This window comes from Somniosus microcephalus, chromosome 9 (assembly GCF_052327205.1).
Source record: "Somniosus microcephalus isolate GS21.2 chromosome 9, FLI_Smic_1.0, whole genome shotgun sequence".
Lineage (NCBI taxonomy): Eukaryota > Metazoa > Chordata > Chondrichthyes > Squaliformes > Somniosidae > Somniosus > Somniosus microcephalus.
Window position 1 is genome coordinate 152399207 of NC_140995.1, and position 24913 is coordinate 152424119.

The 24913-nt window shown below is 42.8% G+C and overlaps 1 protein-coding gene across 2 annotated transcripts in view; it reads left to right on the top strand.

Moving 5' to 3' along the window:
- The window catches only part of clu (clusterin), a 41597-nt gene extending 17414 nt beyond the window's left edge, over positions 1–24183 (top strand). For both annotated transcript variants that reach the window (XM_085997399.1, XM_085997400.1), the window contains exons 2-9: positions 106–233; positions 2365–2513; positions 6424–6588; positions 11909–12296; positions 17517–17645; positions 20465–20685; positions 21847–22064; positions 23989–24183. In XM_085997399.1, coding sequence (XP_085853525.1) covers positions 146–233; positions 2365–2513; positions 6424–6588; positions 11909–12296; positions 17517–17645; positions 20465–20685; positions 21847–22064; positions 23989–23998 — 1368 coding nt within the window. In that variant the 5' untranslated portion in view covers positions 106–145 and the 3' untranslated portion in view covers positions 23999–24183. The remainder of the gene's footprint in view (positions 1–105; positions 234–2364; positions 2514–6423; positions 6589–11908; positions 12297–17516; positions 17646–20464; positions 20686–21846; positions 22065–23988) is intronic.
- Positions 24184–24913: the final 730 nt, after the last annotated feature.

The following is a 24913-nucleotide window of genomic DNA, read 5'->3' on the forward strand; positions in this document are numbered from 1 at the left end:
AGTATGCAAAATTATATCCATTTTGCTCTCTATCCAGTTTAATTTGGATCTCACTGTTTACTAAACTTACTTTTGCAATGCAGTCATTGTTCGTCTCTCTTTCAGATTGAGAATTTCTGAGCCCCATTGACACCAGGAGAAAGAAATGAAAGACATTGTGTTCACCGTGTGGCTCGTTCTCTTGCTTGCTATGAGTGAAAGCTTGCAACAGGTTCCACCAGAGAAGCTCAAAAGTGAGTGACGTTCTTCTGCTTGGATTTGAATTGCTGATTGTTAAGGTCACTAAAGTAAATACCTTTGTTTACTACTGCAGCCGCTCCTAGTTTAGTAAAATATTATTGCCTTCAGTTGGAGGTGTAGTTGATAGTGACACAACATGGGTGCTATCCACAGCAGATCTGCACTGTAGCAGATGCTGTGTAGCACAACTTTCTTCGGTGTTCTCTTCGGTTTTTTTTTAGTTAAAATTAAGGTAAAATTTTAAAATTGGTAGTTTAGTCAACAGCAGAATGATATTGTCAATCACGTTATCATGTCTTTACTGTATTGAAAAGGTAAAATACATTGCAAAATACAATGCACTTTTACAGTTTTATTCCTTTAAGATATGGGACAGGTTAGTTGCTGTGCCATATTCTTTCCAACAGTGCTCTTGTAGTGCATGTCAAAAAGCGCATCACGAGACTAAGGTGACATTTCCAAATTCCAAATATTGTCAAAATATCGTCAAAATATCCTTGTATTCTTTGTAAGAGATGTCCTTATTTCTGTTTGTGAAAAATGCAAGCTATGAATGTGTCAAAGCAGCCCAAGGTGATTTTCTTTCTCTTGTTGGGAGTAGCCAGCCTGCATTTAGCAGCCAACATTTTCTGCCCTCACTTCTCCATTTTGTGGGTGGAACTGGGGTAGACGGGACACAAAATGGCACAGACTCACTCTGTCTGCGCCAGCTCATAGTCACACCAATTGAATTTCCTGCCAGAAGTGACGGGTAACGTACAATACGTCCATTTACATATGGGCAGGCATATTGGAATTAATCAAATGACAGGAATACATCACTTGACGAGTTTGTGAAATAAATTGGGGGTTTTTAATCAGGGGAAGAATCAGATACTGGGATGTACTAAAAGGTCAATATTGAGCCAAAATAGTGAGATAATCCTGTCACTTTATAAGTCATTGGTGCGACCGCATGTAGACTAGTGTGTACAGTTCAGGTCGCCGCAGTACAAAAAGGATATTCCAGCTACTGAAAGGGTACAGAAGACAGCAACCAGAATAATTGAGGGGATGGAAAGATTATTATGAGGAGAGATTTATGTAAATTGGGTATGTTCCAAATGGAAAAGACAAGGTTTAGAGGTGATATGATTACTGTTTTTAGGTTTCTAGAAGGGATTAGATAATATAGACGTTGTTTGACCTTGTCCAGAACAGTAGAACCAGAGGATAAGACCTGCACTTGAAGAGGGTTAAATTCAAAACAAATCTGCGGAAACATCAATGAGCAAGTGGTAAATCTATGGAGTAGGGTCCCTCGGGAGACGCCAGAAGCAGAGGGTATTGATTTTTTCAAATACAAATTAGATAGATTTCTTTCAGAAAATAGTATTTTGGGTTACAGTATATGAGTAAATTGAGACATGATATATGGTAAGTATTAGCATACTTGGACGTTGGACCCATGGTTCCCAAAGCTTTTCAACACTGGGGTTTTCCTTGCCTCAAGTCTGTGCCTGTTGTAGACTAATTGATAGAGATTGATTGCTATGATTAGTCAACAACTTCATTATCATTGTATCATGCGACCACCAGGATGGTAGAAGGCAAACTAGATGGAAATTTTCTTTTTTCATCTAGCAATTCCTATGTTCATAAGAAAAGCAGAGTTTACCTGGTATCACTGAATAAAAATGACTGAGCTAAATAGACCAGATAGGAAGGTCCCAGGTTTGATCCAGGTCTGTGTCGAGTTAGTAAATCTTGGCTGGGGCATTGTTAGAATTTAACTACAGACTAGATAGGCAAATAAATGTTCCCATTACCCAATGTTAACTGGAAATGTTCCTCTGTGGGTGATTAGTCAGGTCAGGATTAGGTTAGCTGTAATACCTTCCCTGGTCGAATAGTTCACTGGCACTGACCGTACAGGTTCAAGCATGAAGAATGGCCACTTAGAGGCAAGGTATTGATGGCCACAGGTACCCATGGAACTGCATATACAACAGAGTGATGGGGTAAGAGGAGAAAAATAGAACACTGGGGAGGGGGAAGCAAGCCAATAAAGATTGCTTGAGTAATTGTCTGCAATAAGGGGATACCTATATAATGTGGGCCTGATGTTGTGCTGTATTTTTACAGAGCTGTCAGTAGAGGGAGAAAAATATCTAGGTAAACAAATCGAAAATGCTATCAATGGAGCAAAGATTATGAAGTCTATTGCGGATAAAAATGACCAAGAGCACCAGGTGTATCTACGAAGTTTGGAACTTACCAACAAGCAAAAAGAGGTATTGTGCAATGTTCTACTGGCTGCTGTGATTCAGCATCACTTGTACAAAAGCCCCGATTTTAACTTAACCTGTCCAGTGGGAACAGGGTGGGTTCGGGTCTCGGACACCTGTTTTACACCCTGTCCAATTCAATGGAGTGTAAAACCAGGCGGGGTGTAAAATGGTTGTTCAGACAGAATCGACCCCATTCCTGTCAGGCGGGTTAGGTTAAAATCGGGGCTAAAGTTCAGTCTAATCTCAGTGAAAAATACTCTACATACTCATAAAATGTGGCATTCTCCTGTACGTCCACTGTAACATCAGCAGAAGAGCCTCTGGAAACATTGCATTATGCTCATTTACTCTGTTTTTACCCCAGAGTTTCCTGTCAGCTCCTCCTGTCCGACAGCCCTGCGCTCCTACAATTCTGGGCTCTTGTGCACCTCCAATTTACTTTGTCCCGCCATTGGTGGCCGTGCCTTCAGCTGCCTAGTCCCTAAGCTCTGGAATTCCCTACCTAAACCACTCCACCTCTCTACCTCTCCTTCTTTAAGATGCTCCTTAAAACCTACCTCTTTTGACTAAGCTTTATGTCACCTGTCTATTTCCATATGTGGCTCAGTATCAACTTTTGTTTGAAAATGCTCCTGTGAAGCACCTTAGGACATTTTACTATGTTAAAGTGCTATTTAAATGCACGTTGCTGTTGTTTCCATGGCTCTTCTGTCCAAGCTATGGCAGGCAAGCAGGTGAACCCCTGTGAAAAGTCACTCCCTTTGAGTTTTGAACATTGGGATATTGGCTATCTAAACAGACTACAAATAAGTAAATATTCTCAACCCTATCCATTCTTTTGCTGTTGATTTCACTCTACATTCATTTTATTATTTTAGATCGCGCACCTTCAGTGCTCACACCATTGCGGCTGAATCACTCTATGCCCTTCAGCGAAGCACGGATAATCTTAGTCTAAATATTCTAATGGAGATTATTTTGTCACTGGCATTAACTCATTTATTTTAAGGAATGTTAACCTAATACTGATTGTGAAATTTGACTCTTGTTTCTTTCAATTCCTTAAAGATACAGGGGGTGAAATTGGTCTTCGGCAGTAGTACGAAACGGGCTTGTAGTGAATTGGTAACCAGTTTTATACCCAAAGTCAATGGAAAAGGAGATCAGGCAGTGTGTAAAACGGGCGGCTGATTTGTTACTGCCAGTTTTGCGCTAACGCCAAAGACTCATTTTATCCCCACAGTTTCTTTGGGGGAAAAATTGGGTGGTGCTACTTTTGGGCCGCTAACGTCGCCGGAGTGGTAAAGTTAGCGCCCCTCCGCCGGAAGTTCAGTAGTAGTGCCCCAAGCAGGAGGCGGGGCGCTACAGGAAGCGCTCCACCTCCTTGGGGTGCTACTACTGAAGATCACGGTGCTACGTGCAACAGCGCCACGTGCGGCAGTACGTAGCGCCGCATCATTGCAGGCCTCCTCCCTGATTAAAGGGGAGGGGCCTAGTGTTGCTCGCACCGGGGCCATGCTAGACCACCGAGGAGCGGGGTGCCGTGAAAACAGCCCGGCACTCAAGAGGAGTGCCGAGCTGATAGATCACGGCCGGCACCCCGAAAAAAAAGGGAAAGGGGGCAGATGCTGGCAGTCAGCCAAAATAAAAAATGGCTGCCTGACACCTGCTCCTTTAACTACCACCGCCGCAAAGATGCCTCCAGACCCTATCGGACATATCGTCCGGCAATAGGTCAGGGGGCACAAGGGAAATTTGCGGCCAGGGCGCTGCGAATGGCGATGACGTCATTGCCGGTGGCTAGCCGCCCGCTGAATTACGTGGGAGACGTTAGTGGTGCCACGCCCAGGCACATGGGGATTTGCGCCACGTTAGCGCTAACGAGAGGCGCAAATCAACCCAATTTTCCCCCTTTATGTCTTCTACAATCTAACCAACAGCTACCACCTCAATGATGAAGGACTGCGGTGGAGCCATTAAATCTATCAACATTCTTGGCCTCACAATCTTTTTTGATTTTAATTGGAGTTCCTATATGTTCTCCATTACTAAAGTTGCCTCTAAGAAGCTGAAGTTCCTCCTTTCATGTGAAAAATTTCTCTTCAACCACTCTGAGGGAGTAATTTTGCACTATGGTCGTTTACCCAGTGGGGTATATAATGGATGGCCGATCGAAACTCCCAGTTTTCTGTCCACGACCGAAGTGAAAACTTTCCATAAACTCTATACTGTTCCCATATTTGGAGAAGCTCCTCTAGCACCTTTTTCACGCCTGGATTGGATACAGGAAAAAAACTTTTCATCTGATCGGCAATCCTTTTGTCACCTTCTGCCTCCATCATCTGTGGATTAGTACCTTTTACTATTTATCAATATTACTATGACCAGTGCTCCTCTGAACTCCAAGTTCCAAATGCCTTTCTTCCTCCCTGTAACCCCACAGTTTTGAAATCAGGCATCATTGCACAGTATCAAACTCTTAACTCATTCAGGATCTCAAAATTATGGAGATATTTTCCTATCTCAGTCTTTGCATTTTTGGCTCCTGCCCAAATTTCCATCCCTGCTGGGCCTCTAATGCCTGACTTCTGTCTCCCATTGCGACGGTGCAGTGTTATGGGGGAAGAGCAGGGGAGAGCCCCAGGACAGTGACAGGGTAACACAAAGAATTCGACCCAACACAATCGTTGCTAAGCAAAAGGAAAAATATCTGACATATTGGGCAGAAACAACAAAAACCCAAAGCAAACTCAATTGCTACTTGGCCCTAAACAGACAATACAACATAGCTGATTACCTGACCTAAAGGATAACAAACTGAGAAGAACCTTGACAAGGTACAGACTTAGCGAACATAGCCTAGCGATCGAAAAAGGCAGACACAGGCAGACCAGGCTGCCAAGAGAAGACAGGATATGCTCTCACTGCAGCCAGGGAGTAGTGGAGACAGAGATGCACTTCCTCACAGCCTGTGGAAAATATCAGGACATCAGGGAGAATTTCTACCAAAAATTCTCACAAATATGCCCTGAATTCAGAAATCTGAATGACAACCAAAAACTCCCATTCCTACTGGGGGAGGAGAGAAGCTGTGTAACACTGGCGCCACACTATGTTACAGCTTGCCATGAACAGAGGGACAACCAGTAAACTAAGAAAAGAGTATATATAAACAATGCGAATGTATATTTATACACTCAGGGATATACCTGTTTATACACTGTATGAATAGAACTGCGTTTATGTGTTCAACCATAAATGTATTTTGATGCTTTGGCAACATAAGATGTACCTTATCATGCCAATAAAGCGATTTGAATTTGAATTTGAGTGGGACTAATTGGATAGCTCTTTCAAAGAGCCGGCATGGGCATTATGGACCCATGGCTCTTTCTGTACTGTATCATTCGATGCCTTTTCACCTCTAATTCTCTAGTTTGAATGGTGCCCAGATTGATGGGAATAAAACATTTCCCTCTCTCTTATGTTTGTAAAGGTCTTAATTAAAATTACTTCAGACCACCTCAATCTAATTCCTTGGAAGAATGAAAGCACAGTATAATACAGCCTATAAATGAGCACAGTCTTATTTTGAAAAGCCAGAAGTATGAATCAAGTGGCAATTGAAAAAGTGGTACATAGATAGCAATGGGGCACTCTTCTTAGACTGGAGCTAATGCACATCGTGGGTTCAAAGTGAAGAGAGATTTAATCTGCATCTAACTTCTGTAAAGTGGCCTGAAATTACTTGATCCTTGCACTGATATCAAATGCACAAAATTACCTGCTACTAACATCCCTTTCATGGACAAAAACAACAAAATATTTAGATAATTGTACTTGAGTTTAACCTTGCGTGAACTGTGAAATACCAACACTACTAAATGACTTTTTTTTTTCAAATGTTAATCAGGAAGCTCTGGTAGCTGCTAAAGATGCTCAGAGAAAGCTGAATGATGTTGAGCAATGTCAATCAAAGGAGGCCCTCTGGGAAGAGTGCAAGCCATGTTTGAAGCAAACGTGCACACAATTCTACTCAAAGGTTTGCAGAAGAGGCTATGGTTTGGTTGAAAGAGAAGTAAGTAATATTGTAAGAAACCTGTAAGACCATTGCTACTTAACAAATTTTTATTGATAATGCTCTTGTTATGCACCGTGGGACGTTTTGCTATGTTAAAGGCACTATATAAATGCAAGTTGTTGTTGTTTGAAAGAGTCTGAAACTTAGCTGGAGGTGTGAATCCCTTGATTGATATGATTGACTTTTTCCACTTCAGTGAGGCACAACTGGAGGCCCTTCAGGTCTGCAGCTATGTGTCGGTGCTCTGAGAACAGGACTTTTTGCTGATGGTGGAGATCAGCAGCCAGGAAGCCTTGATTACACCTGAACATCTTGGGGGTGTTGAAACAGTTTTAAAAAAAAGGCCTACCATAAAGTTTCCAAGTGAATGCTTACTCTCTAATACAGATAGCCTGGGCGCTCTCTCAAGTTACTGCCCGGTAACAAAGGAATCCTCATAACAACAGAAAATGCTGGAAAAACTCAGCAGGTCAGGCAACATCCGTGGAGAGAAATTTGAGTTGACGTTTCGGGTTGGACCCTTCTTCAAAACTGGAAAGAAAAGAAACTACATCGGAGGCAGGGCTGCGATCGGACAAAAGAATAAAAGAAACAAAAGAAGTAAAAGAGATTAGAAGCTAGACGAGATGGTAATAGGCTGGGATTAGGTGTAAAGTGTACTGGCAGGGCAAAAGATAGCTGCCAGGTGTGAGAGAGAAACAAAAGGAAAGGGGGGGGGGAAAGGAGTGGAACAATTACAAGAGAAAATGAAATGGGGGCCGAGCTTATGATCTGAAATTGTTGAACTCGATATTGAGTCCGGAAGGCTGCAGACTGCCTAATCGGAAGATGAGGTGCTGTTCCTCGAGTTTACGTTGAGCTTCCGTGGAACAATACAAGAGGCCAAGGACGGTGAGGTCCGAGTGGGAATGGAGCGGTGAATTAAAATGACAGGCGACCGGAAGCTCGTGGTCACCCTTACGGACTGAACGGAGGTGTTCCGCAAAGCGGTCACCCAATCTGCGTTTGGTCTCCCCAAAGGAATCCTCATCATGAGTACACAAACTGAAAACGTAATCCAGCATAAATCATTCAGTCCACAGTCTGCATCAGACATCACAGTGAAATCCTTAATAATGGGGATTTTATATTTTTGTAATTAGAAAAAAATGAAGTAAAGCTCATTACTACAGGTAGACTATCCTTTATCCGAACTTCCGAAAACCTCTAAAAACCAAAAGTTTTTTCGTTCAGCGTAAGTCGTGCGCACGACATGACCAGAGTGGCGCACGACTTACGCTGAGCAGGGCAGAGGGTCACAGAGTTCCCTCCTGGGTAGGAGTGTGAAGGAGGTACCGGGAGAGTGAACCCAACAATACAGCGGCCCGTCCGATAGCTGCAGCGGCCCGTCCGATATTCTTTTCTCCCCCTGACGCGAACCGAACCGCGGCCCATCCGATATTCTTTTCTCCCCCCCCCCCACTCGACCCGACCTGACCCCCGACCCGTCCGATATTCTTTTCTCCCGACCCAACCCCCGACCCGAACCGCGGCCCGTCCGATATTCTTTTCTCCCCCACCCACCCGACCCGACCCAACCCCCCCCCCGCGGCCCGTCCGATATCCTTTTCTACCCCCCGCGCCACCCCCCCCGACCTGCACCGCAGCCCGTCCGATATTCTTTTCTTCCCCCCCCACCCAACCCCCGACCTGATTTGCGGGCCAGCTTAGTAGGAGTCAGCTGATATCCGGCTTTCCAGAGAAGCAGGAAGGGGAATGAGACACGGAACAGTCGCAAGAGGTAGCCTGAACTTTTAAAATTTATATTAAATACAAATTTCCCAGTCTTATAATAATACCTTCTGAAATCCGAAAAATTCCGAAAACCGAAACTCAGCTGGTCCCAAGGCTTTCGGATAAAGGATAGTGTACCTGTATTCCAACCCCACTCCCTATTCCATTCCCAAATCCTGACAGTTCCAAAGATGCAATTATAGAAATGCTCAAATAGGGCCAGTTCTTGTACTCAATGTCAGGAACACCCTCCTTATTTCAAAAAAGTGGCTGCACCAGTCTCGAAGAAAATAAACCTTCAGAATATACAGGACTAGAAAAGACCATTATGGTCGATCTTGCTGACCTCGGGCTTCAAATACAGAATGCGCAGTTCCCTACCTATTTTTCTAACTAAATGCTGTCCAACTCACTCATATAGTTACTCAATTGCCAAAGTCCAAATTATTTGCACTTATCTCTAAGTTATGCACACTCCAGCATAACTACAGAGACCTCCCAAAGTGTTGGTGGGATGTTGGGGTATAGTGGTTATGGTACTCGAGATCAACCCAGAGATCACGGGGGCGAAATTGGGTGCCTTTGTGCCTCCCGCTAGCATTCTCCGGGGGGTGCTAACGGGGCGCAAAAGCTTTGTGACCAGGCGCGGCACTGCCATCGACTCCCGCCATATTCGGCGGGAGTTTTGCAGCAGTTCGCCCGGAGATCGTGGCGACATCGCCGTGCGCGTCGCCCCAGACCCTAAATTGACTTCCGCTTCCTGCAGCAGCACTGGACGAAAACATCGACAGCTGCAGGAGGCGTACATCGGTCGGCCAGCCACTTCGGGGGCGATGATTAAAGGCGAGGTGGCCAAGGTTACCTTTCTTGTTCTGCTTTTTCTCGCGGGTTCCTGCCCCCAATCGATCAGCCCGGCACTCTGATTGAGTGCCGGGCTGATCGCGCGGGATCGTGGCTGCCTTGGTGGTCCAGGTAGGCACTTTTTCTATTGCAGAGCCTGCAGCGATGGCCCTTCCCTTTAAGGGAGGGAAGGAGCCTTTGAACGTGGCAGCACTGCACGGTCCAGTGAGCAGCGCTGCTGAAGTCTCTGCCCCGCCTGCTGCTGATTGCGCTCCAAGAAGGAAGTGGAGCGTTTGATTTAACGCTCCACTTCCTTCTTAGAGTGCAAAAATTAATTTTTTTAAAGTTTGGAAATATTAGTGCCTAGTGCTAAATTTCCCAATTTTTAAGATTTAGCACCCCAAATGGGGCTATAATGAATTTCTCCCCCCATGAGTTCAAAACCCACCATGGCAAGCTGCAAAATGGAATTGTTGTTGTTGAATCAGGTCAGTTATGACCATGAAAAGTTGCCCACAACAGAGCGAGCCGCTCCTCTAACAAAACTATTCCAGTATAGCTGGGATGTGTATCTACCTGATCATGTGGAAGATTGCTCAGATATGTCCTATCCTCAAAAAACAGGATTAATCTAACCTAACCAATTACCATCCTATCCACGTCCTCCCAATCATCAGTAAAGTGATAGAAGGTGTCAGCAATAGTGTTATCAAGTGACACTTACTCACCATAACTTGCTCAGCGACACTCAGTTCAGGTTCCACCAGAATTACTTGGCTACAGACCTCATCACAGACTTGATTCAGACCTGAATGCATGAGAAGAGGTGACAGTAGCTGCCCTCAATATAAAGGCAGCATTCAACTGAGTATGATACCAAGGAGCCCATTGTAGTCAAAGGGGAAACCCTCCAGTGGCTGCAGTCGTACTTGACACAAAGGAGGATGGCCGTAGTTGTCAGAGGCCAATCATTGCAGCCATGGGGCAATGCTGCTGGAGAGTCAGGGAGATGCCCTCATTCCAACCGTCTTCAACTGCTTCATTACAGGGCATCCCTCCATCATAAGGTCAGGAGTGGGGCTGTTCACCAATAATTCCAAACATTCCTCTGATGGTGAAGTAGTCCATGCCAGTCTGAAATAGGATCTGGACAACATCCAAGTTGCAAGTGGCAGATAATATTCATGCCCCATATCATGCCAGATAATGACCATCTCAAATAAGAGAAATCCCAACCATCTCCTCCAATCTTTAATGATATGACCAATGTGGAGTTCTCCACCATCAACATTTTGGGGGTCACCATTTTGACCAGAACCTTAACCTTAAGAACAGGGCAGAAGCTGGGTACTCTGCTATGAATGGCTCACCTCCATCCCTCAAAGTCTTCACCAGCTACAAGGCTTAAATCAGGAGTATGAAGAAATAGTTACCACTCGTCTGGATGGGTGCAGCCACAGTTACATTAAGGAAGCTCAACACCGTCCAGAATTTTACTTGATTGACACCCTTACCATGGACTTAATATCCACTCCCTCCAACGCTCTCACACTGTGGGTGCAGTATTTACGACCTGCAGGATGCACTGCAGCAACCCACCAAGGTTACGTCCCAGAGAGAAAAAGATTAGAGAATGGAGAAACTTATTAATACCATTTTTAATTAACTGGAGGATGCTTCATTGGTTCTATTTCCATGGTGATGTTAGGGGCCATACTTTCACTGCTTATTGCACTGTTGTGAAATTGGAGAATGTAGGGCTTCATGCATTATACATGTAAGGAATACTGCACACTGGCATTCAACTATAGTCTGGTTTTTAATGATTGAAATTAAAATCTGTTGTTTCTCAATCATTAAAATGCGAATGGTGTTCCAGCAGGCCACCAGAGTCTGTTTTAAGGTTAAAAGATGACCTTTTTTGGACAGGGCTTCGCTCTTGCTGTTCTTTCCTTATTTCCCCACAGTTTTTTTCCCCTCCTGTCTTGCAGGTTGTGCATCCTGTATATTTCATTAAAATGGCCATCCTTCACATGAGCCTAAGCATTGGGTTTCAGCAGACGACTCGACTGATGAGAGCATGACAGCCCTACCTGATCCTCTCCTCATCTAACACGCGCACACACACATACATAAGCTTTCTAGCCAGGGATATTGGACAGTAATAGTAATCAGCAGCAAGAAACATGGCTGATTTTCTATCCCTAATGCCAAATATAGTACCCCACTACTTTCCCAGCCGAGATCAGCTAATTCAGCATTGACTTTCCTGGTCTGTATGATTCAGTACCATACCACTCAGTGCATTTACCCATTGAACTATCAGGAGCTCATTAGGTCTGTCTCTATTTAAAGTTGTTGTCATTGCAGGTATGATGTAGTGTGAGTAAATAATACAAAGGTTTTATTATTTTCTGAAACTCAATAATTCAATTTACTTGTAGTCAGAAGTAAATGATTAAAACTCAGCCATACATTGTAACAATTGCTAGCACATGTGTGCACAGTTGTTTTGGTTGTAAGGCCTCTATATGGGTTTGCTGATTACAGGATAGTAGTGCTAAAATAACTGAATATAAATATCTTCATGCTTTTACTTAGCAGGCAAGCTTGTTTGCAAAAGGGACAAACTGGGGATTAACAGTAAAGTCCTACTATAAATTTGTTCACCTTTGGAATCTAAACGACTAATTTTTTTCAACAGGTAGAAAGGTTCTTTAATGAAACACCAGTGGTTTCTGTATGGGTCAATGGGGATAAAATAGACTCGCTGATTGAAAAGAACGAAGAACTGGGTGAACAATTTGAACACGTTGAAAAACAGTATGAAGACATTGATGAAATGTTCAAAGACAGCATGAGGGCCTTTGATGGAATGGATAGATTGGCTGATAGTTCCTTCGGCAACATTGGAATTTTCCCGAAGCAGTTTTCTTTGTTTCCAGATTCATCCTTTTCCCCCTTTAAACATTCCATGTTTGATGGCCATGGGATGCTTTACTCTTTCTTCGAGATGACTCAGAGGATGTTTGACAGATTCCATAAAATTATGCATGATTCTGAATCAGATAGAGAAATGTATCTTGAGACAGGTAAGACATATCTGGGTGTGGGACTGGTCCGCTAGATTTAACCAATCAATTTGAGAACCAAACCTTACAAACTACCTGCAACAAATCCTTAGCCAACTGACAAATTAATGAAATCTGGCCATTCAACAGAGTTGGAAAGTGGGACTATGCCAAATAGTTGTTGTCATAAAAGTGCCATTAATCTGTTGAATAGGGGACATTTTCCTCGATTTGTCTGGGTGTAGTGAATATCGGAAAATGGGACATGTCGGACATAAGAACATAAGAAATAGGAGCAGGATTAGGCCACTTGGCCCCTCGAGCCTGCTCCGCCATTCAATAAGATCATGGCTGATCTTGGGCTCAAAGCCACTTCCCTGCCCGCTCCCCATAACCCTTCACTCCTTTATCTTGCAAAAATCTGTCTATCTCCACCTTAAATGTATTTAATGACCCAGCCTCCACGGCTCTCTGGGGCAGAAAATTCCACCGATTTACGACCCTCTGAGAGAAGAAATTCCTTCTCTTCACAGTTCTAAAAGGGCGACCCTTTATTCTAAAACTAAAATGGCGACCCTTTATTCTAAAACTATGCCCCCGAGTTCTAGATTTCCCCACGAGGGGAAACATCCTCTCTGCGTCTACCTTGTCGAGCCCCCTCAGTATCTTATATGTTTTGATAAGATCACCTCTCATTCTTATAAATTCCAATGAGTATAGGCCCAACCTGCTCAACCTTTCTTCATAAGTCAACCCCCTCATCTCAGGAATCAACCAAGTGAATCGTCTCTGAACTGCCTCCATCTGCCTGTAAAGGAACCTGCTGGATTTTTCTCCATTTAAGTGGCCGTCCTGTTTTCCACAGAATCCTGACTGAGCCTCACAAAAGTTCCATCCCTTACAAAGCAATCAGGAAATACCCACAGTTCCACCAACGGTGTTGACATAATGCCACCGGAGTTAGGAGCTGAATATTTGTAACCAAATAGAGCCTGGTACCCTCCTACACTGGAAGTGTGCGTGAAACATCACAGTCATGCTCTTTTGATACTTGTTGACTTGGTCCCCTTATTGCTGCAGATAAGGTACCATTTGTCCTCTCGCTGTACAAAGCTGTTTGCAGTAATTTACCCACTGCTTGAATTTCTGAAGAGAAAATAACTACTTTGTAAAGAGAACATCACTTTTGATGAAATGTTACAGAGAGTAATAGAGTGCAGCCAGACTAGCTTCCCTAAGAGATACTTCCGTAGATGTTGCATCAAGAACACAAATATCCATGTCACAATGAAGAGGGTTTCCACCGAACCTCTGCCAAAGTTACGGCAGTAGACTGGGAGAAGCCCAAGGAAATTCACTCCCTAAGTGTCTGAATCCATCGAATGAGTTGTATACCTACCTCATCAGATGAGGCTGGGATGCTATACTCTATTGAAGGGCTACTGTAAGATAGCAAGTTATGGTGACTGATGTAGCAACAGCCTCTGCTCATTCATTATGGTTTCCATGAGCTTTGACATGCTTACCAGTACGAATAGAGGTTTCAGTTATCAGCTTCTAACTCAAGTTCTCTCCTGTGGAGAGGCATAGACCTAGAAATTCGGTAACATCCATTTTGGGGCGCCTTACCCGCAGAGTGCTAACAGCCTGCGCGCAAATGGGGAGGTCCAAGGAGCCCAGAATTTTGGGCCTCGCACCTCCTTATCATGTAGATGGTGCAGCGGTAGGAGACCACACAGGTTCGTGCGCCACTTTTCAGGTAAGTGATTGGGTAAGATCGCAGGTGATCTGGAGTATTGTTATGGGGGACGGGATAGCTCTCGGGGGAGGGGGGAGAGCTAGCAGTTCGGGGTGGGGGGCGATCAGGGGACCTGGAGGTCAGAGTTGGGAGTGAGGTCGGAGACCTCTGGACCAGGAGCGGCAGTTTTGGTCGCCTTATCTGAGGAAGGACATTCTTGCCATGGAAGGAGTTCAGCGAAGATTCACCAGGCTGATACCTGGGATGGCAGGAATGACGTATGAGGAGAGATTGGGTCGATTGGCCTTGTACTCACTGGAGTTTAGAAGAATGAGAGGGGATCTCATTGAAACGTATAAAATTCTGGCAGGACTGGACAGACTAGATGCAGGGAGGATGTTCCCGATGGTCGGGGAATCCAGAACCAGGGGTCACAGTCTAAGGATAAGGGGTAGGGCTTTTAGGACAGAAATGAGGAGGAATTTCTTCACCCAGAGAGTGGTGAACCTGTGGAATTCGCTACCACAGAAGGCAGTAGAGGCCAATTCATTAAATATATTCAAGATGGAGTTGGATATATTTCTTAAGGCTAAAGGGATCAAGGGGTATGGGGAGAAAGCAGGTACCGGGTACTGAACTTGGATGATCAGCCATGATCACATTGAATGGCGGAGCAGGCTCGAGGGGCCGAATGGCCTACTCCTGCTCCTATCTTCTATGTTTCTATGTTTTTAATAATGTAAGTACTTAGCTTTTTTTTAAATTCTGTGCTGTTTAGCGTTGGTTTTCCTGGAGGCATCAGTACTGCTGCTGGCTGCCTCAGGTGCAAACCAAAGTTGCAAGAGGGAGCAGAAGCAGAAACACATTTACATATGTTAATGGCCTAACGCCTGCTTCAGACGTGCGTAAAGGACGCCTCTTCTTTGGTATTTACCAAGATGGCGTATGGTGCGGCCCGCACAAGAAGTGTGCGCACGTGGCACAGATGCCATTTTGGACACAAAATGGCGCCCATAGCGCAGAAAAACCAGGTGCAATGGAGCCAAATTTCTAGCCCATAATGTTTGTTGCTCTTCAATTGGATGGGAGGATAATGGTTAACAAATGCATTCGGCTATGTCCTGGTTTAAAAGTCATGTGCACGTGTGGGGTTTCTTGGATGCACAGCTCTGTTGCTTTTGAAATAAGAAACATTTTAAACAGTGAAACCAACCAGCTGGGGTAGGTTTCGCTTATCTGCGGATGCCTTGAAATGAATTGACAAGTAATTAGGAGTTGGTTGCCTGAGCTGTTTCCAGTTTTAAGTAACAAAATGATTCTTAGAAACTGGGTCGTCAGATGTCAGCCTTCGGCGGTTTGCTAACTTGTTTTACATGGTTTTGTATGGTCAGTCATTGCCTAAATCTGTGTACCAGTGAAGGCATCAATGGTGGCTTTCACAATCATTCAGTTATAATAAGTTTGCTTGTTGATATCACTCACTCCTGACACTATATTGAAAGGTGTGATAAAACCTCAGTCATTAGAAAATTAATCCACAGAGATCGGTTCCATCCTTCAAATTTTAACAAATAAATTGCCATAGATTATTTTCAGTATTTCAAAATAATAGAAATCTTTATGTTGCTTGAATGTTTTTCTGTACTGTCACCAGCAGTATAGATAATAAAATTGTTGTTGATTTATAAGACCATTGTTTAGTAGCTTCTTAGAATCCTGATTTGCCTATGGGAAGGTATGCTAAATAGGATCAGCTATTGAATGGCAAATTAATTTACAATGTTAAACTTCAACTTTTACACTGTATTTAAAGGATACAGCAACATTGACAGCTTGTGATAAGTGTAAGGAATTAAGTAGTTTTAATTCTGGGTGCTACTAGCCATTTCAATAATTATGAGCCATATAGTGATCTAGAAAGTTAGTGCAGCTGACACAAACAAAGATTGACATTACGGAAGCTTTGACCATTGTTTCTTGAGTTAAATAAAATGTTTTTGCTCCATAAAGGATTTTGGCCAAATAGTATCTCTGAGAATGGGCCACTGTGCAAAGGGTCATGACTATATAATCTATCCATCAGGTAAGAAAGATAATGGAATCCTTAATCAAAGATGTAATAGAAAAACATCTAGAAACTGGAAATATAATAGAGTAGTCAGCACAGATTCCAAAAGGGAGGGTCTTGCTGGACAAATCTTACTGAATTCTTTTGAAGAAGTAACAGAAAGGATAGATAAGGGTAATGTGGTAGATGTAATGTATTTGGATTTCCAAAAAGCCTTTGATAAGGTACCGCATAGTAGACTCAGGACTAAGGTCAGAACATGTGGAGTCAAGGGACAAATAGCAGAGTGGATAGTAAGTTGTCCAGAAAACAGAGAGTAGAGATTAAAGGTAGTTACTCAGATTGTCAAATGGTGGGAAATTGTGTTCCACAAGGATCGGTGCTGGGACCACTGTTGCTCATCATTTACATAAACGATTTGGACTCTGGAATCAGAAGTACAATTTCAAAATTTGTGGCTAACACCAAATTGGGGGATGTAGTTACAGAGGACTGTGACAAAATACAGGAAGACATTAATGGACATGTAATTGGCAAATTAACTTCAATATAGATTAGGTATGGAAAAAAGGAATAATTTCGGTAGGAAGAATACCAAGGTCACATACTCCTTGGAAAATAAGTGTCTAAATGGGGTAAAGGAACAGAGGGATCTGGGGGTACAGATACACAGATCACTAAAAGTAGTGACACACGTTAATAAGGATTTTTTAAAAATCAAACAAAGCGCTGGGGTTCATTTCTAGAGGGATAGAATTGAAAAGCCAAGAATGTATGTTAAACTCATATAGAACCTTGGTTACACCACACTTGGAGTACTGTGAACAGTCCTGGTCTTCATATTATAAAACAGATATAGAGACACTGGCGAAGGTGCTAAAAAGATTTACTAGAATGATACCAGACTGAGAGGTTATACCTATCAGGAAAAATTGAACAGGCTGGGGCTCTTTTCTCTAGAAAAAGAGAAGACTGAGGGGTGACCTGATAGAGGTCTTCAAGATTATGAAAGGGTTTGATAGGGTAGACTTAAAGAAGATGTTATCACTTGTGGGTGAGACCAGAACTAGGCGCCATAAATATAAGATGGTCACTAATAAATCCAGTAGGGAATTCAGGAGAAACTTCTTTACCCAGAGAATGGTTAGAATGTGGAACTTGCTACCACAAGGAGTAGTTGAGGCGAATAGCATAGATGCATTCAAGGGGAAGCTAGATAAGCACATGAGGGAGAAAGGAATAGGATATGTTAATGGGGTTAGATGAAGAGGGGTGGGAGGAGGCTTGTGTGAAGCATAAACACCAGCATGGACCTGTTGGGCTGAATGGCCTGTTTCTGTTCTGTAAATACTTTGTAATCACTCAGCTAACTTATCCTCAGTCATATGATGCTCCTCTTTTGTTTTTATTAATGTTTCGATTTCTCATTTAATAGATGGACAAAACATGACAAATTCACCAGATGGACAGGAGCAGCTTATCTGCCGTGAAATACGTCGGAACTCTTCTGGCTGCATGAAGCTTTCTGACAAGTGTGAAAAATGCAAGGAACTTATGTCCTTAGGTAAATTAAAACATTCAAGCAATGAAGATGTGAAAGAAGATGAGAAAAGAAACTAACAAAAACCTTTTATATCTAAAGACCTGCATTTTTTTTTGTGGGAGGGGATGAGATATTTTATTTGTTTTATCTTTTGCAAGTTTTCAGGAATTATCAAAAAAAGTATATTTAAATAAAAGCGCTGCTTTCCATTAGACAGTATCCAATTTAAATTCACATTGAAGCACAAGAAAAATCCTTCCGGGCTTCATGTAATACATTTGGGCTTTAAAACTCCATAGGGTTCTTCCATAACTTCAACGAGAGACTGGGGGAACCCCCATGGAATTTAAGAGTCTATTGGATCTAGCCCCCATGAGAAAGTTTGCAGTGTGTTCAATTTATATTACGTTTTGATTTTTCTTTTCGGTCAATGATTTTCCAGGAAAGTTGTAACAAAAATAAAAACATATCCAGCTGTTAGCCATCAGTAGTAACCTGCCAGGACCACACTGAAAAGCTCCTTCTTGTTTCGTACAAACACCGTTCTATGCTATGTTGAACATATGAGTCATTAGTTGTTAGCTTTGGCTTAGTGCTGCACTCTTGCCTCTGAGTCAGAAGGCCATGGGTCCAAGCCCCACTCTAGAGACTTGAGCGCATAATCCAGGCTGACACTTAACTGCAGTACGGAGCGAGTGCTGCGCTGTCTTTCAGATGAGATGTTAAACCAATGACCCACTGCCCTCTCGGGTGGATATAAAAGATCCCATGGCACTATTCGAAGAAGAGCAAAGGAGTTCTCCCGGTCTACAGGCCACTGTTTATCTCTTAGGACTGTCAACATCACTAAAACAAATTATTTGGTCATTATCTCATTACCGTTTGTGGGACCTTGCTGTACCAAAATCGGCTGCTGCATTTCCTACAGTACACCAGTGACCACACTTCAAAAGTACTTTATTTGGTTGTAAAGCACTTTGGGACTTCCTGAGGTTGTGAAAGGTGCTCTATAAATGCAAGTCCTTTCCTTTCCTATTAAAATGTATTTTGTAATACCTTAAATCAAATTCTTCTTGTGAGATACTGAGGCATGCCAGGGTGGTGGCTCCGACATTAAGGAATAGGTGGAGATGAAGGGAAAGACAATTGCTCTGAACAGAATTGTCTATCTGCTAAATTATTAGCAGTGCTTCATGTCTGTTTATGTCCATGCAATTGCTGTGTTTTGCATCTCAAACTATTAAGCATATCCGTCCATTTCAAGTTGTGGGAGGAAAGAAAGTAACTTGAGAATTAAAGATCCTTGGTAAACATTCATCAAAATCATAAAAATAACACAAACCTATATTTCAAATCTCTCAAGTATCTGAGTCAGAAGCCTGAATGTGATCTGATGTGTGGTGATAATTACATAGCACATCACAGACCTTTCCTTTCTCAGCCCAGGGGCCCATGATTTACAGCAATTCTTTGAACTCTGTTCTAAAGAAGAATTATTTCTAGAGCAATATCTATAAGCCAGATAGACTTCATGCTTAACTGATAGTTATGGTACACTCAGCTAATTGTTATTTTAGTATTGTTTATGGATCCATTTTGTGGTAGTAGTACAATAGAAAAAATAACTCTGATGAAGTCTGATGTTAAATGCTACAAGCTATCTACTCTATATTATAAAAAGATACAGAGACAGTGCAGAGAAATGAGATTAGAGTAAATGGGCAGAACTGTCCAAGGCCCTGCACCACCAGTTGGGCCTCACATGCTGTGGGCGATGTATCGTAAAATCATGAAGGCATTGCCCAAGATTTTTTGTCCCTTACATGGATGCCCATCAAGTGTCACCTTGGTGTAGTGTTGTATTGTTGGAGGTACCATCTTTTGGTTGAGTCACTAAATCATCTATCTGCCTGCACAGATGCATGTAAAAGATCTCTTGGGATGATTCAAAGAAGAGTAGGGGAGTTCAACCAATGTCCTGACCAGCATTTATCCCTCAACTAACAAAGATTAACGGCACCATTTTCTCATTGCTGTTTGTGGGATCTTGCTATGTGCAAATTGACTGCTGTATTTGCCTACCTAAAAATCCGATGTCCTGTCATGAAAGGTGCTATGCCAAAATATTTTAAACTAGTTAATCTATTATGAACAATTAATTTCCTATTAAAGGTATAATCTTCTCATGCTCATGGATGGGCTGGAAGGGAGTAATATGTTGGAACATAAATGAAGAATGAAAACTAGAATTTTAAAGAAACGGAGTAGTTGAGGTGAATAGTATAGATGCATTTAAGGGGAAGCTACATAAGCACATGAGGGAGAAGGGGATAGAGGGTTCTGCTGATAGCATTAGATGTTGTAATGGTTAAGAAAAAAGAAAATTAGATGAAAAGGAATAAATTCAAGCTAGAAAAAGCAATATAAATAGAAAAAATGTTAATATAAAAGCAAATTCCTCTACTAATCCTAATTCTGTTTATTATAAACAAAGCATTTTTAAAAAACTTGCAGGGGGCAGTTCTGACCGACCCTATTTTAAAGTACACATAATTGGAAACCACGGAATTATTTAGCGAGTTGATTGAAAGGCAATTTATGCCATGTAATGACAAGATTTTTAAAAGTTGCTTATATAGTTATAGAGGAGTCCCTTTCTTCTTTCAGACACATGTCTAGAAAGTTCCTTCATCCTGTTAACACCCTGCTAGTTTCCAAATTGGACTTTAACAAAGTAGAATTGTGAACAGTCGCCCATCTATTAATAATAAGCAGCATGACGTTATTTTAATGATTGGGATTTTTCTATGACTCATTTGTTTTTCTCTTCTTCATTCCAGAGTGTTTTGATATGGATCACAAACCTTTACGAAAGGAGTTTGAAGAGGCTCTCACCAGGGCAGAACATTTTACCAAGAACTATGATAATCTAATGAAAGAATTTCAGCACAACATGGAAAATAACACCAAGAAGTTAGAGACGCTGAACAAACAGTTTGGATGGGTGTCTAAACTGGCAAATTTCACACAGACCCCAGATGGATTATTCCAAGTTAAAGCTGTAAGTTTGAAAGACATTTACACATGACAGGGGTGTCCAACCTTTCAAAGCTCAAAGGTCGGGAAAAACAGTTGTATATCAACAGAGAGCAACATGCTTTAAACAAAGGGGTAGATTTTCTGGTCCCTAAAAGCAGTAGTGCAGGAGAAAAGCAGATACTGGGGAACCAAACAATCTGGCTAAGCGGTATATAGGGCAGTGTTCTAGGCCCAACCATCTTCAGCTGCTTCATCAATGACCTTCCCTCCAAGGTCAGAAGTGGGCATGTTTGCTGATGACTGCACAGTGATCAGTTCCATTCGCAATTCCTCAGATAATGAAGCAGTCTGTGCCCGCATGCAACAAGACCAGGACAACATCCAGGCCTGGGCTGATAAGTGGCAAGGAACATTCGCACCACATAAGTGCCAGCCAATGACCATCTCCAACGAGAGTCTAGCCACCTCCCCATGACATTCAATGGGATTACCATTGTTGAATCCCCCACCATCAACATCCTGCAAGGTCACCATTGACCAGAAACTTAACTGGACCAGCCACATAAATACTGTGGCTACAAGAGCAGGTCAAAGACTGGGTATTCTGTGGCAAGTGACTCACCTCCTGATTCCCCAAAGCTTTTCCACCATCTACAAGACACAAGTCAGGAGTGTGATGGAATACTCTCCACTTGCCTGGATGAGTGCAGCTCCAACAACACTCAAGAAGCTCGACACCATCCAGGACAAAGCAGCTCACTTGACTGGCACCCCATCCACCACCTTAAACATTCACTCCCTCCACCACTGGTGCAACGTGGCTGCAGTGTGTACCATCACAAGATGCACTGCAGCAACTTGCCAAGGCATCTTCAACAGCACCTCCTAAGCCCGCGACCTCCACCACTTAGAAGGACAAGGGCAGCAGGCGCATGGGAACACCTCAAAATGACAAATCCCTTTTTCTCATTTAATCTCTCCTGCCTTCCACCCTAACACAGACCTTCCCTTATGTTCTTTTCTCCCCTCCCCCCACCTGACGTCATGAGTATTTCCAGCATTTTCTGTTTTTTTTATTTCAGATTTCCAGCATCTGCACTTTTTTGCTTTTGTATTAGCTGTATTTCTAATCTGTTGGCTTGTGCACAACTGAAATGACTTGCATCGTTTTCCTCCCCCCCAGGTAATGTCAAGATCCCTAACCAACAACAGTCCATCCAAAGATCCCGACACCACTGTTACTGTCCAGATCTTTGATTCGTCTCCATTGACTTTCATGGTCCCAGGACAGATCAACTGGGATGATGCTGAGTTCTCAGAAATGCTGGCACAGCAGGCATTGGACCACTACAACGAGAACAAGATGTTAGAAGGAATGCCAGATCATAAGCTGGAGACCATGTGAGTATTGCTGTTACTTAAGAATGGCACGTGCATCCTGGCATTTGAAGGAAAAATATATTTTATGGAGGGGTGGCTCAGTATCGCTGTATGTTACGCTGCGTGACTCTGTGTTGTCCGGTGGTAGAATATAGCTCAAGCCCTCGGTTCCACATCTGGTGGGTTTTGTATCTCAGCTATGCCACTGTAAGCTGGTACAGAGTGCAGACTGGGAGAATCAGCCTTGTTGGTTACTCATCTACACCTCATAGTTGTCAGTTGTAGATCGATGTTGGTGGAAACCTGGTAGAAGCTGATGTTGGCCAGCAGAAATAAAATAGCTTGCAAAAAAAACACTTGCTGTCCTTCTTTTGTTAATCTGAGGTTGTATTAGAGCAGACTACTACATCTCATAAGGATTGGTGCTGACCTGCTAGTTCTGCACTCTAACTGATCTGCACTATTTCTGACATGAAATTGCTTAATGAAATCACTAGGTTGACTGTGGGGCAATGTCGCATTCGCTGTCTGGAAACAGATACAATTTGATTTTTTTTCTGCACCTGGGTATTCATGAAGCTCAATCATCATGGATACCTGGGGAGAGATTTGCTGAACCACAAATAGAATAGTATAAGTTCTGTATTTCAGTAATAGGTAACTTAGAACTCATTGCTAAGGTTGATCATTCTATCAACTTCCTCGGAGACTATTTTCATCTGCCAACCGCCCCATAAACTCGGCAAGCGGCAGACAATTTTTTTTAAATGTCTCGTCTGTTGGCTACCCGAGGCCCGCCCAACTCAATTTTCAAGTGAATGCATGAGTGCAGCTGAAACTTAGATCTGCACACATGAAAGAAATGGGCAGCTAGCTCTCCTGCCCAAAACAAGCAGGAGCCTTATTTCAATATTTACATTGGGGTCCTACGCCGGTTGTAGGACCTCAATGCCATTTTCATTACCAGTTGGCGTAGTGTGCACTGCGCAAGCTCCACCCATTAGCAACGACATTGAGTGGCCTATCCAGCAGTGCTTAAAGGGAGTGCTGCAGGCCACTCAAGAGGATAGATTTTAGGTTTAAAAGTGAATTTTATGGGCGTATTAATGCTCCTTCTGGCCCCTCAAAAATCAACCCTGTGATGCCTGACCCTCCACGCCCCTTCCCCAGGATCACTTCCCCGCTCTCTTTACCCACCTTCACCTCGACACAGGAGCTGCTGGATTTTTGTCCCTCCAATCAGTGAGCTGCTTATTAAATGCGTGAGCAGCTCACCTTCAGTACGGAAATGAGACCCAATCCTCAGAATTGGTTGGGCCTCAGGCCGATTCTATCAGACGGGTTACGAGCTTTGCACCGCCCACCTCCTGCCTGATCGAATTGGTCACCTAAAAATTGCGCCCGCTCTTTTCTCTCTGATGGTCCCAATTTTTTTTCTCACACCATGTTCCCTTTTGCGCTACTTAAGTTGTTTCACAGCACGTACCACTAAGCTACTAATATGTTTACATGACTGAATCTGAGTGCACAATTGATGCACTGTATTCTCTCCAAGTACACATGCCCCCCAGGAAATGCATTGCCGCAGGATGTACTTTCCAGAGGCCCTATCTCCATAAGTGGTTAGCATAATTGAGTACTGCTCAGTGCCAAGAATATTTCTTAATGATTGCTTGTGCCGCCATGGCATTCATTTGTACAGGCCTGATACATTTCTCCACAAAAGCCTTACCCAAAATCTACACCAGTTTCACAAGAAAGAGGGGCTAACTGTGGCCTTTGTTTTTCTCTAGTAAGTTCAGTATTTGATATGAGTGCTGTTTAAAATGTGACTACATTGTCTCTTCTGAAATTTGGCAGTACGTTTAGTTCTATTGTACACTACTGCTTAACAAAGTTTAATTGCTAGAAAATTTGCAAATAACCTTTCTTTATTCTTTTACAGAGAAGCATGAAGGGAGAAAGATCTTGCTTTACCTGCTTTGAAGACTACTGCCGTAAACCTTATTGTATAGCAAATAGGTTTTATAGCACAAAGCTACTGAAAATCTCTGCACTAATGTGTCACTGGCAGACTGCACTATGCTGAAATCCCTTAACATGAACTACTAAATAAATGCTATTGTATGCAAAACAAAAAGATCTGTGGCTTTCATTGACTTTTAAATGTAACTCCTTCACTTAGGGTTTGATGAGCAACACAGAAGCTAACTGCAGGCACTCTGAGCAGGTTTCAGTCTGTAGTGATCAATAAAGAAATGCACCATTGAAATTTGCCACAGTTTCTTTTGAAACATTCTGCAGGGGTGCCCCACAAAGGGTGGGGGGATTGGAGAAGCAACTCCAACTCTTTCATGAGCACTTGGGTGGGGGGGGGGGGTGCGGGGGAGTCTTTTTTCCCCATTTTATTTACTTAATTTAATTGAGAAAGAAAGTGAATTAGGAAAAGTTGGGGCAAGCAGCTCAGAGAAAGGAGTCTCTTCCAAGACCGAGGGAGAGATGGGCACCAAGGATGCCCTGTACTTTGTTTTGAATCCAACACCATCCAAACATTTGTGAAATGTGATAAATATGTTTTTTATCTTAAAATATTTTGTATTCACTTATTTTAGATACAAGTTATTATCCAAATAAACCTTGTTATTTTTGGCCCAAGTTATTGTATTCCTCCTCTCCTGAAGTCTCCCATAAAAGTGGAACCAGGCAAGGACAGTCCCACTCAGCTGGACAATGGAGGAGAGGCATTGGAGGAAGATGGCTGCAGACTGGTCACGACGGACGAAGAGGGATAGCTTACCGGGGCCATGGTCACGTACGATGTAATTTGTGACTTTGAATAGGGCCTTTTCAATCAGAGAGGTTCAAACATG